This window comes from Macadamia integrifolia, chromosome 3 (assembly GCF_013358625.1).
Source record: "Macadamia integrifolia cultivar HAES 741 chromosome 3, SCU_Mint_v3, whole genome shotgun sequence".
Classification (NCBI taxonomy): domain Eukaryota; kingdom Viridiplantae; phylum Streptophyta; class Magnoliopsida; order Proteales; family Proteaceae; genus Macadamia; species Macadamia integrifolia.
In genome coordinates, this window is record NC_056559.1 from 9326488 (window position 1) to 9339372 (window position 12885).

Genomic DNA, 12885 nt, shown 5'->3' on the forward strand with positions numbered 1-12885 from the left:
GTTTCAGCCCCCCTGACTAGGACAGATAAGTAAAAGAAAGATTATGTGTAGCCTGAAAGGGGCTCCACAGAAAATGACATAGGTAAACCAGGGACACCTCATCCACCCCCCAAATCCTCCTTTTCCATGTACCTTTTTTAAAAATAAATTCCTCTCCAGCAGCAAGCTGTTTCCCAACTTCTTCCCCCCCCCCCCCCCCTCCTCTTCAAGAGGAGGGAATACAATACAACTGCAGCGGAAGGCTGCAGCAAAGTGCACAACATGATTCCTATATGTATACCCATGTCATGTCATATGATTCAACAAAGGATACTGTCAGGGAAATAGCATACAGGTAACATAGCCTAACAAAGACCTAAAACCATCACAAAAAGCAAAACAAAAGCACCACCAACAAGACGATATATAAAATTAGTTGGCAACAGACTACAAACAACTCCAAAACAACAAATTAACCACAAATCTCAAATCTAAGTTTACAAACTTAGCTAACCCTTTAACAATAGAACCGTGGAATTCATGCATTTAACATACAGGAAGGCCCCACCCCCTGGTGGCTCCTCCCCAACCTGCCCTTATTGAAATACCACCCCCCCCCCTTTTTTCCTTGTTTCATTGCTTCAGTTAGTAAGTACACAAAAAAAAAATTATGTATACAAACTAGATGTGATAGCCCATTGAACAAACATATTAACAGAACTATTTAAATTCATTTTCAAACCATCCAGTATCAAATTCCCACGAGGCTTTCTTTTATACTGATAACAAACTAATGTGTGCAGGGGAAAAAAAAACATAAAGTATAAACTTGTGCAAGATTCCAGGAGTTTTAGAAGGCTGCAAAAGTAGAACCTCTTGTAATAAAAAGTAAGCTCATGCTAGATGGATAAGGTATCTGTGCCCATGTATTAAAATTCATTAACAAAGGAATTACATAAAATGAAATTTCACCAATATGTATTGAGAATTAGAGATGACACTGAGTAGAGTACTATTGCAATGATGTTACAAATTTTGTATAGTAAACATACTTTAATTTCCTCAACGCATGTGCAAGATTCACCACGGTTGGTTCCCACATTTCACTTAAACATGGAATCTGAGCCAGTGTTTTCTCAAACCACCACACAGCTTTTTTATACCTAAAAGCATATATAAAGATGATAAATAAGTGATAATACAGTATGAAATATGTCAAAAATACACAAGGTTTGAAATCATCAATAATGAAAATCTGCGAAAGTCAACCCAATGAAATAGAAAAGAAAAATAAAGAAATAAATAAACAAACAAACAAAAACAAAAACAAAAGAGTAAATAGGGAATGCTACCACAAAACCATCTTCCAGTCCTGATTCTATGAAAGTAAGAGCAAATCTGGGGCCAATTAGAAATCAGTATCATTGGCTATCGACTCCAAGTAGTTTATATTAATATAGAAGGGATTGTCAAGTAGTTGGCAAATTCTTCCAGCAAATATATATATATATATATATTAATATAGAAGGGATTGTCAAGTAGTTGGCAAATTCTTCCAGCAAATATATATATATATATATATATACCCTCCTTGTTGGCTAAGTTTCAAAGTGAATGTGTTGGGTCTAACTAGTTGAAATGGATAGGTGCAGTAATCTTGCTTCATCTGAAAGCTTACTAGTCTAAAAAAGAGACAATAGCTACCTCTATTTTATGTTAAAATATGTTCAAGACTTGAGAAGGAAAAAAAAGGAGGGGAGGGGGGGTGACACTTTATGACAAATACAAAGGAACGAAATTTAAACCTTTCCATCCACTTTTTTTTGGGTAAACAACATTCCATCCACTTGAGAGAAGGATTTTATCTGTCCCCCCCCCCCACCCACCCCTTTTCTCAAATGAGAGTTTAGTGAAATATTATGACAGTTATTATTATGTCACAACGCTTCAAATAACAAAACTATATTAGAGGGAAGAACCAAACCGAAGCTCTAATTTTATTCTGTGATAGCAAAGCGGGACCCACATGGAAGCTTCCCTAGGTTATGGAACCCATTTGAGATAGAAGAGCAAGCAAAATTTGCAAGAAATGGCTAGACTGGATGGGCTGATCAACAACAAAACAAAAACAGCCAAAGCCTTATCCCAACTTAAAGTGGTCGGCTACATAGAGGTTCCAAGCAAGTGCCGGTTGTCTACTTGACACACCACTATAGATCAGCCACAGGCTTATTACGACTGGATGTGCTGATCAGCTTCCTATATTTGTTTTATATTCAATTTCACCTATTCTAAGCACTTGGGGTATTTCTTGTGGCAAGAGATTTACACCCGTTTTGGCAATTTTTGGAATATTCCAGGAACATTGACCAACAGACCTTATGTGTTGCTCGTTCTAAGCATGCTGGCACAAGATTAATGTTTTGCTTTGTCAGTGTGCTCATCTGTCAGTGATGCAACCTAGGGTTCCAAAATATAATTAAGTCACTAGGGCTCACTCCAAAACAAGAAAATCCCAATCAAATAGAACACTGGCACTTCTGTAATTTAAGACAGTTCTGGGCCCCTTTTTGGAAGAAAAACAGATTCTGGAACAAAAGCTAAATAGATTCTGAAGAAAAATGCTTTCTGAAAGTTCTTGAACTGGAAGAGGGGTTGTCCGTAACAACAGATCGTATATAAACACAACTTTACCAAAAGATGTGCCATTGGTGTACTTCCTGAAAATATTTCTGGAGTTGCAGAAACAATAGACCCAGCCCCAAGCAAACTGATTGAACTCTCACCTCAAGAAGCCAAATATTAAAACTTTAGGGATGAGTTCCTAACCCCTAAACCTCTTAGAAATAGCCAATGATATACCCAAAATCAAGTATAAAAATAATAACTACTGCAAGATGATCTGGAAGCAGGTTCTAAAATAGATCCACAACCAACCATGCGACTCACCACAGAACTGATATCTCTTCACCAAAATCTGTGTAAAACCGACTATAGTCAGGAAAATTGCACACAAAATTTCAGACCAAACTGCAGTCCTATGATTAACCAGTGGCCTTTCTTCTTACCAACAATTCCATCAACTACAGAGTACAACCAATAAAATAAAAGGGAAACTCAAATGGTAAGGAGAAGATGATAGAACAAGTAGAAGATTAAGGAGGAAATCTGCTCAACCAAATCGAAGAGAAATCTCAGTACCCCATGAACTTTCAAATGTTTCCCCTTCAAACCAAGAATTGAGAACCATTCTCAACCATTAAAAAACAATCCATTAACCATTCTTCTTTCCAGAATCATTTACATTGTTATAGTATTTATAGACAGAATCCTAATGAAGAAAATATAAACTAAATATTACCAAAATCTTGCCTAACAAATGTAATAATCCCTTTTCCAAAAATATTCTCAAGTAAACAACTCTAGAAACTTCTTGAACTAAAGCATAGAAATTAAAACTAATCCCATATAGGACTCAAGTCCCCCATACTTGGAACTTGTAGAGTTGGCCCGTTACAAATAAAAACCGAAGAACAATTGGCCCATATAATACAATAATAGCATTTTTTTAATTTAGACTGGATCAAAAGCCCAATTGACCAGAATTGTAGCCTCTACCTGCATCATTTAGTCTTACTTCTCATTCTCAGTTTTATGTCTAGTCAAAGCATCAAGTGGTCCAATATCATTTTGGGTTTTTGTACTAAACTCAAGGTTTATATAGGTTTTTTTGCAACATTTCCGCTAAAAAAAAAAACATAATCTAAGATTAGTAATTCTCCCTTGGGCATGCTTATGAAAGATTCTGTTATGCTTACTATTGGTCTTTTGAGGTGTTATCAAACCCCAATCCAGGTGGCATGGTTTTTCTCATAGGAATCTAGGATTCTAGTGAGACCTATAGTATCTCGTTCGTCCTTCTACCCCTTATTTCCTTCTATTTTATTCATGAACACTTGGGATAAACTTCATTTAGGAAGATTCAATTTCCATTTGTTTTACTCAAATTTCCACTTACTAACACACCCGTAACTTCCTGACCATGGCTCACAACCTCTACTCTACACATGAACATGTTTCACTGTAGAAAAACCGTAATTCTTCAAAAAGCTCACACTAGTAACCACAGATCCAACATCCTTACAGTTACTACATCACATTTGGGCATATGCTCATAAGTTTCCCATCATAAATTCAAGGGCATTATGTGTGGAAACTCATCTTAGCAATAAGCAGAGTTAGCATGCATTCCAAAACATTGGATTTATGGAATTGCATAATCCTTCTATACAGTTTTTTCTACTCACATGGCACTATAACCTGTTTAAAGACGAATCAATGAAATAGTCATCTTATAAGATTGGGTGCTTCTATTACCTAACTCCAGCCACACTTGCACAACCACCTAGACAAGTACCCCCAAAAAAAAAAAAATGCAAGCACTGAATAAGAAGTTGTGCTCTAATCAATACACCATTTTCTCCAACAAATACATTCATTACTTAATATGAAAATCATGACATTTTTGTATGATGCAAATAAAAAACATTTTGCAAGGTCGAGGTTTCCTTACTCCTTCATGTGATATGCAACAACTCCAAGTTCATTATAAACAAGTGGATCAGAAGGGCAAATTGTTTTAGCCTGCATGAAAAACTGAAGGGGGAAAATATAAATAAGATTTTGAAATTTCATTCATGAGTAGAAAGTGTTCTAATCACTCAATATTTCAGTGAGCAGACAAAAGAAAATTATTAACTTGCTTTTTTATTCAAACTTCAGAATATACAGCTCCAAAAGAGCAATGGACCAAGAAAGGTTTCAAAATATCAAGGAAGCAACAAGACAGACATGATTATACTTTGGGACAATGCATGAGGCTGAAAAATTTGTAAATGAAAGCAGAAACAAACTGGCAACTGGAAGATGCTATTAGATGAGGAATGAGGATAGCCTTAGGAGAAACCCTTTTGGGCATCATCATCTTTACCAGTTATGGGAGATGACAATAAGACATCTAACCCTACCAAAACTGTTTACAAAGGTGCTTTGCAAAGGATAAATTAAGAAATTGAAATTATTCTATGTGAAATATTTCGTGGAAAGAGCCAGCCTCTATGCCAGCTGTATGGAGCCAGATTTGATTCTCTTGAATTCTCGAATGCTTTTCTGTGGGCCCATATGGACAGGTGGCATGGGAGAGATAGAAGCTGTCAATATCTTTGATAGCTTTGAGTTTCTATGCCATTAGTTTCTATTTTCATTAGTTGTTATTTCTTTGTAATCTTATTCAGTCAATAGCTAGGCTAAGTAGGAGTTTCTATTTCCTTGTAGTTTCTATTTCTTTTGTTAGTTATTTTTTATAAAACTTTCTCAGCAGCCACGTTTCTCCCCACGCTATTGGGAGTTACTGCTAATGTAATTATGGAGTTTAATATAAATAAAGAGGATGGGCCACCAAAGGCCACACCTTGGTTGATTTAAACTTCTTGCTCTTCGAGAGTGGTGAACTGTGGTGATTCAGTCACTTCCTTGGTGGTGAAGCCTTGGAGGGAGGATGGTGATGCCCGACCGCAGGCCATAGGTGTGATACCTATTGGTCATATCTTTTCTTTCATTTCTCCATTATCTCTTGAGTTTGTTCTCTGTTCTACACTGTTCCAGAAAGCTTCCAGCAGTCTAGTTCCTACTGTGGGCATCCCTAGGTGACTTCTGACCATCCACTTTGCTATTACTTAGCCCACACTGATACTCAGTCTTGTCATATACTATTGGTCAGCAACCTAGTTTAAAATTCAGCCAATGGATTTTAAGATCCTGTCCACCAGTTTTGGATTTTTTTTTTTTTTTTTCCTGATAGGCAGGGAGGGAGTAGATAACAGCCAAAAGACTCAAACTCAAGAAATCCTGGTGAGCATGGGATTTTTGCACACCACAACTCACCAACTGCACTGGACAGTTGTTCTTTAAATTTGTAAACCAGTTTGGGTTGATACTAAACAATGTCATTCTCCTGCATCCCTAATACAATTCAACATAAATCTTGTGTTCATCTGATGAATGGTTAGTGAGTTATATCAGGTTTCTTTACTTACTATTTTTCTATTTTGTGACTTACTAATCTCCGTCCATGTCACTTTCTCATCATCAAACCATTTACTTCCTTTGATATTTTTGCCACTTAAGCAACCCCATAGGTTCTCTAGAATATCTAATTTTCACCTTCATCAGGTTCATCATTTTACAGTTCCATTTAATCAAATTTTTTTATATGTCTTGGTTCACTACAATTCTGTTTCTGTAGGTTTGTTAGTGTTGACTTGTTCAGCCTGCCACCACGTCACAGGTTTTCATAAGATCACTTCTATACCAAAACAAAGGCAGTCCTGCATCAATGTTCAGTAGCATCTATGATAAATATACATGAATGACTTCAGACATCCAACTCATCTGCGACAAGTGAATTGCAAAGTAAAGCTGTGTAACAAGCATGAAACTCACATCTTCAGCCATTTTAAAGCTGTGTGTTCGCATGCATTCCATTCCAATATATAGAGTTGGTAAATGGCACCTGGAATAAGAGAATAACAAGATTCAACCTGTAAACAGAACATTACAAGTGAAAAGAGGATTTTGAATGCTATAGCATGCAGAAATAATTGACAATCCAAAAAATTTCATATTGAAAGAACAATAACAATAAGAAGTTAAGCCTTGTACTAGTATCACTCTAGAGAGATTGCCTACTTTGTTATAATCTTGAATTCTTGATTCAGTTTCATACCTAAATAATCTGTAAACTGTATTAATTGACAAACCAAGACCCCAATTTTCCTTGAACCATATAATCCATGAGATTGACTTCAAGATTCCAGGAAAAGTTCCAGTTCATGCAGACGCAGCAATTATTACTTTGGAGACGACATGATACCTCCTTTTAATTATTGCAATAGCATTGTCATTTATTTTTTAAATGCAAGTTTGCCCCAGGAAAATAGGAAAGTTCCTGCTTGTGTTGTAGTGCATTGGAATTTTGCGGGGACTTTTCTATGTGTTGCTGTGCTGGGAAGGGGGTCTGGCAAAGGGGAGGACCACTGCGATTGGATCATTGGAGAATGATCCCTGTATTGCATATTAGAGAGAAAGAAATGCCCAGATTTTTTAACCTAAGAAGAGAATCTGGCCAAAGAAGTAAGGAAAACAATAAGAATGATATATGGTTGGTTTTTGTGTTGCCAGATTTAAAGGGCCAAAACACTAAAAAGAATTAGGGAGTTTGGGAGATGGCTGAGAAAGATAAGGGGTAGAGTCCCTTCGTGGACTGATTACTGTAGCACAGAATCCTAAGTATAGAGGGATGCTTTCCGTTTGAATTAATACAATATTTACCTTGCTTAAAAAAAATAAAAAAAAATAAATAGAACGCTCAGAGGATATATCAGGACTAGCTTCTCCCTGAAAGAACATTGTTTAACTCTCACACATCTTTACTCCTCCCAAGTTTTTTCTCTCTTGTTCTCTCCTCACAAATAAGGTAGTAAACTTTAAAGCCAGCATTTTATGGATGATGAATTAATTCAAACAATGTGCTGATGGCCTAAGGCAGCTTGGAGGCTGCAGCCACAGGAAAAATACAGCAAGAAGCCTTCCAATCATGTATGAAAAAGAAATGTTAAAAGTCCAGGCCCCAAGAGTTGTCATTTTCTTTAAGCCATGGGGTAAGATGTAATTTAAATTTCATCTATATTTTTTTAGTCGGTTACTACTTGTAAAGTCTAGAGGTCCCAGGGTTATTTATCCTGTCCTGTTTACAGTAAGGGAATTCCAGTCTTTGTCATAAAAGAAAGGGAAAAAAAAAAAAAGCATAATTAGACTGGTTGTTTGCTGGTCATCCACTAATCTTAAAACCCTAGGCAGAACCTAAGAAATTCGAGGCAATCTAGATAAAATGAGCATTCCTCAATTCTCAACAAAATGAAGGTTACAGACAGTTAATAGAGATCTCAAACCATAAAGCTTACTCCAGGTTAAATTTGAATTACTAATACACAATTCATATATTGGACTTCCACGTTATCAAAATGATGACCAAAGTTTTCCATTATTATACTTATGACCAAGGATTAAAGTATCGGTATCGGTCGCCATATCGGTCGGCCAAAATTAAGATACATATCGGAGGGTATCGTACCGTATCGGAGATACGCTAAAGATATGCATATAAATGGATAGGAAACACTTATATAAACACTTTTGCATAAAAAATTTGTTAAAAAAAACTATTGATAACATGTATTATACATAAACACTAAATTGAGGGTATCGCACCAAGAATTCAAGGTTTGTAATTGTCCCAACCTTGATTTCCACTTTAGTTAAAGAGAAATATGGCTGGTAGCAACTTTGGAACAAAAGCCCCTTAAAAAATCGTGTTTTTCTGAAGAAAAAATACCCACCTTGGCTATTATATGACCGTAGATATGTGTATCAGTACGTATCGTACCGCATCGATATGCACCAGTCAATACATACCGAAACGTACATTTCACCTCGATTTTATATTTTCCATAGAGTATTGGTACGTATCGGTGTATATCGGTGTGTATCGTATCATATCGGTGTGTATCGGTGGTGCATTGGTGCGTATCGGTATGTATCGTAGGATATATATCGATACGAAAGGATTTAAAAATTTCATGTATCGTACCGGTGTGTATCGTATCGGTCAACTAAATTTAAGATATGTAACGGAGGGTATCGTATCGGTATCGGAGATACTTTAAACCCTGCTTATGACAACCAAAAGAGGGCACAACGACGTGAGTAAAATAGTGCCAACATAGTAAATTACCCAGGAAACATACGAGCTGCAGTCCGATAAGCCAACATTGCCTGATCTCCCTCTTCTTGAGCAGCATAAGCATTACCATATCCTATCCAAGCGGGAGCAAATGTTCCATCCATATTCGTAGCCTTGCTGCAGAATTAACATCTTAGCCAACAAGAAAAATAATGACACATTTACTGCGTTACAAAACTAAGGTGATCAAGTCAAGTATATAATGGATATGTTGACAAATTAACTACAATGTAGAAATCAAGAGCACATCTAGGTACAAGCCTACAAGATGTCAAGATCAGATGCATGAGGAATAGCAACACACAAAACTAAGATGGCCATGCATCAAACAGTTCAAAATCACAACCACAAACACTCTTGAAAAAAAAAAAATACATTGGGGGATGGGGAAAGAAATACAGTAAATCAAAAAATTGCCGGTTTTGTGGGTTTTTTGTGAAAAAATTGTTTTTGGCTGAAAAATTGTTAGAGAGAGATATAAAGGTTTCTCAGAGTCATCTCATGCACTTCATGTTCAATAGGTATCCCATAACCAGTAAACCATTTCAGCTTCCTGAAGTCACATCAATCATTAAACACTAAGAACCTGTCACTTTCTGCGATTGTACCATGGCGAAAAGAAGTTGTAAACCTAGCAATAACACAATATAATAAACAAACTCCCAAATTACAATCAGACTTTATATAGAAATTCAAGATGAGTAGAGACTTTGGAAGAGCTGCAGGTTTTTATCCACTTCACACCAAATGCCTGGATGAATGAGCAGATGATAATATATGTAGACATATGGACAGACTAACATGTGACCTCAGTACCCAAATAAAAAACTAAAACTGAAAGTTAAGACATGATAGACTAATACATCCTTGAAAGTGCGTCAATTATTACCTGAAATAATGCCGTGACTGATCATACTTTTTGATACAATAGTAATAGCAACCAACAGCAAACCATGATAAAGCCCTAAAAACAAGAAAAGAAGTCTTCATCAGCTAATGACATATTTTTAGGAACCCAGAGACCAAAACTTTAAAAAGAAACATATCAAATCTATAACACCACAATTCAATAACCACTTTCTAGCCATACTCTGTAAACAGAGAAACACTGGAAATATAGTATAATAAGAGAAACAACCATAGTGATGAGGCACACTGGAATGTTCTCTCTTTATGTTCACTGTTTCTGTTAGAACTTATTCAAAAGAGAGGGAGCCTTCAACGTTAAAGGCAATTTGTGATATACAAGCAGCAACAAGCCTTCCGCAAGGAAGAAATGTACCAACAGGGAGATTTGCAGAGCAGCTTGCAGGGAATTCTTGCTAAGGTGGTTAATAGAGAGCATCTCCCTAGAATTAATGGTAAATTTCTTTTGCTGAATAACAGGTTATTCATCCAACCATACGACAACAAAACATAAAAGCATTATATTACTTCAAAATTTATTACAAATAAATTTTATTCCATACAATTACAATAAAGGGCAGGTTGGAAAGTTACACCCTGTATTGCTCCTTTACCCAAGTGTCTTCTCAAGATCACCTTCCACTTTCCTCAGTTATAAATTCCTTCCCACTCTACAAATTTCAGTGTGATCCTTCTTTTTCTAATCACACCATCTAACATGATTTATAAAAATTAGTGTGATACTCAAAGCTGTAACATTTCTGTTTCTTGTTTTTTTTTGGCCCGTTTGGGTACTTTCACTTGGCTTGCCTTCTTGGCTGCTGTGTTGTATTATGTTCTTTTGCTTATGACAACTTTCCATTTACCAAAAGATAAAAACTCTATAGTCGTAAAACTTACGAGTCATACTATGAAATTATGGGAGAGAGTATTTGAAACTCGCCTAACACAAGAAACTAATATGACAGATAACCAATTTGTTTTTATGCAGGAAGATCAACTACATAAGTTATTTATTTACTTGGAGACTCGTGGAACGATTTAGAGAAATAATGATGCAATCAGGGATGAGCCCACCCAACTAATAAATATCTCAATTGAAGTGCACAATGAAAGTTCTGTAAATAGATGGGAGTAAAGTCTAAGAGATGGGAACAAAGGGGAAAGGTGACATATAAGGTGGGAAGGGGCAAACTTGGAATCTGAAAACAATTTAATGGCAAGGTGTAAAAAAAAGAAGGGCAATATCGAAGTGAGGGTTAGAGAAAAAAAAATCGAATCAGGAAAGGGCTACTATCTTCCACCTCCAGCCTAAGCAAGGAGGCAGAAAACCAGTAGCTTTGTGAAGGAGAGAACTCCTTCACTAGAGTTCTAATGGTTCTGCAATTTTGGAGCAAGGATCTCTACCCCAAGCGCTATTGATTCCATGTGGTAGTTACTCGATACAGCAGCCAACAAACCAAAGGAAATTTTTAAAAAATAGGCTGGCTGATGGATCCTTCGAGTGACCAGCAGTGAGGCTTCTGGTGAGACCAGAGGACGAGACACCTCTACAATTCAGATTAACTCTGGTTCTTCTCTGAACACAGTGAGGTGATCAGAAACAAAAGAAGGGAAAAATGCAAGTTGGTTTTACGATAGGTAGAACAAAAACATAATCTATGGTGTGTAAGTTTAGTAACAATAGGACTGATAATGAGGTGGAGAAATTGATGATGGGGAGATACCGCAATGTGATTATTTTAGGTACCTGAGCTAAATCATAAATAAAGGAAAAAGAGAGGATGATGTTGCACAAAGTTGATACGTAAGGATTGTAAGGTTATACTAGGAGAGAGCCTAACATCTCAACATAGATTGTGGATCTTGGATATGTGCCTCAATGTGACGAAGCATAAGCCAAAGAAACATGTATGCCCTAAGATAAGGTGGTGGAGATTGAAAGGAGATTCTGTAAGGTCTTTTACTGATAAAGTGTTGAAGTAGGGAACATAGTTGTCACGACGTCATATCGATCCAAGGCGGTGGAGGGGTGGCTAATCGATTTGGCGATGAATCGCCCATTATGGCGTTGCCATGGCGGTCAAATCGCCCATGTATCATTTTTTATTTTCCCTATTTTCTAAAGTTATTTAGCATGCTACAAGCCTACAATATATACCCTATGACATATAAAACCAACATTAAGCGACATCAAATCATCAAAAATCAACACAGCCCTATCAAAATCACCCTGCATTTTACAAAAAATCGACCGCCTAGTGAATCAAGCGTGACCTGGCTTCCATGGCGGTGCCATGGTGACGCCTATCAACCAATGGCGACCTCCATTTGTGAGTCACGTAAATCGTAGCACTGCCATGAACTTTTTTTTCCGCCAGGACTCCAAATCGCAGCCTTAGCGACGCTTAGGCGACGCCATGACAACTATGATAGGGAAAGTGGGACTTTAAAGGATATGCTAACACAATGTGGAATGAAATGACGGACTGCATTAAGAAAGTTGATAAAGAGGTTCTAGGGGTCTCTAAGGGTACTCAGCTAATCCCTAGAGAGACTTGGTAGTGGGATAAGGAAGTACAAGTAGCCCTTAAGCTTAAGAAAGGCAGTTTTAAGATTTTGCGAAGGACTAGGGCATTTGAAGATCATGAAAAGTATAAGATCGCTAGAAACGAGGCTAAGAAAGATAGTGAGGAAAGCACAAGCAAAGAAATATGAGGACTTCTTGTATGACAATCTAAATACTAAATAAGAGGAAAAAGCTATTCATAAGATACCTAAAATTCGCAACAGAAAGACCAGCGATCTTGATAATGTCTGATGTATTAAGAGCAATGATGGGAGAGTTTTTGTAAAGGATGAAGGCATCAACAAGCGATGGGCTGCGTATTTTTGCGACTCGCTAAATGGTGACAACACTCGGCGGAGTAATGGGAGTACACATCATAACAGCACACATCATAGACATGTTAGAAAAATAAGAGTGACAGAAGTTAAAGAAACTCCAGTCTACAAAAGTAAAGGCGATATACAAAGTTGTAATAACTATAGAGGCCTTTTCTAGGTCAATGAACACCATATGAAGATCCTTCTTGTAGGATCTAGATTCTTCCATGAGCTTCCGTAAAAGGTAGATCGCC

General features: G+C 36.9%; 1 protein-coding gene across 1 annotated transcript in view; it reads right to left on the bottom strand.

Annotated features, from left to right (window-relative positions):
* LOC122074030 (anaphase-promoting complex subunit 6) overlaps positions 1–12885 on the bottom strand; it is a 47529-nt gene that overhangs the window by 6093 nt on the left and 28551 nt on the right. The window contains exons 9-13 of the mRNA XM_042638814.1: positions 9729–9803; positions 8831–8956; positions 6481–6550; positions 4553–4635; positions 1032–1142 (exon numbers count right to left, since the gene is read on the bottom strand). Coding sequence (XP_042494748.1) covers positions 1032–1142; positions 4553–4635; positions 6481–6550; positions 8831–8956; positions 9729–9803 — 465 coding nt within the window. The remainder of the gene's footprint in view (positions 1–1031; positions 1143–4552; positions 4636–6480; positions 6551–8830; positions 8957–9728; positions 9804–12885) is intronic.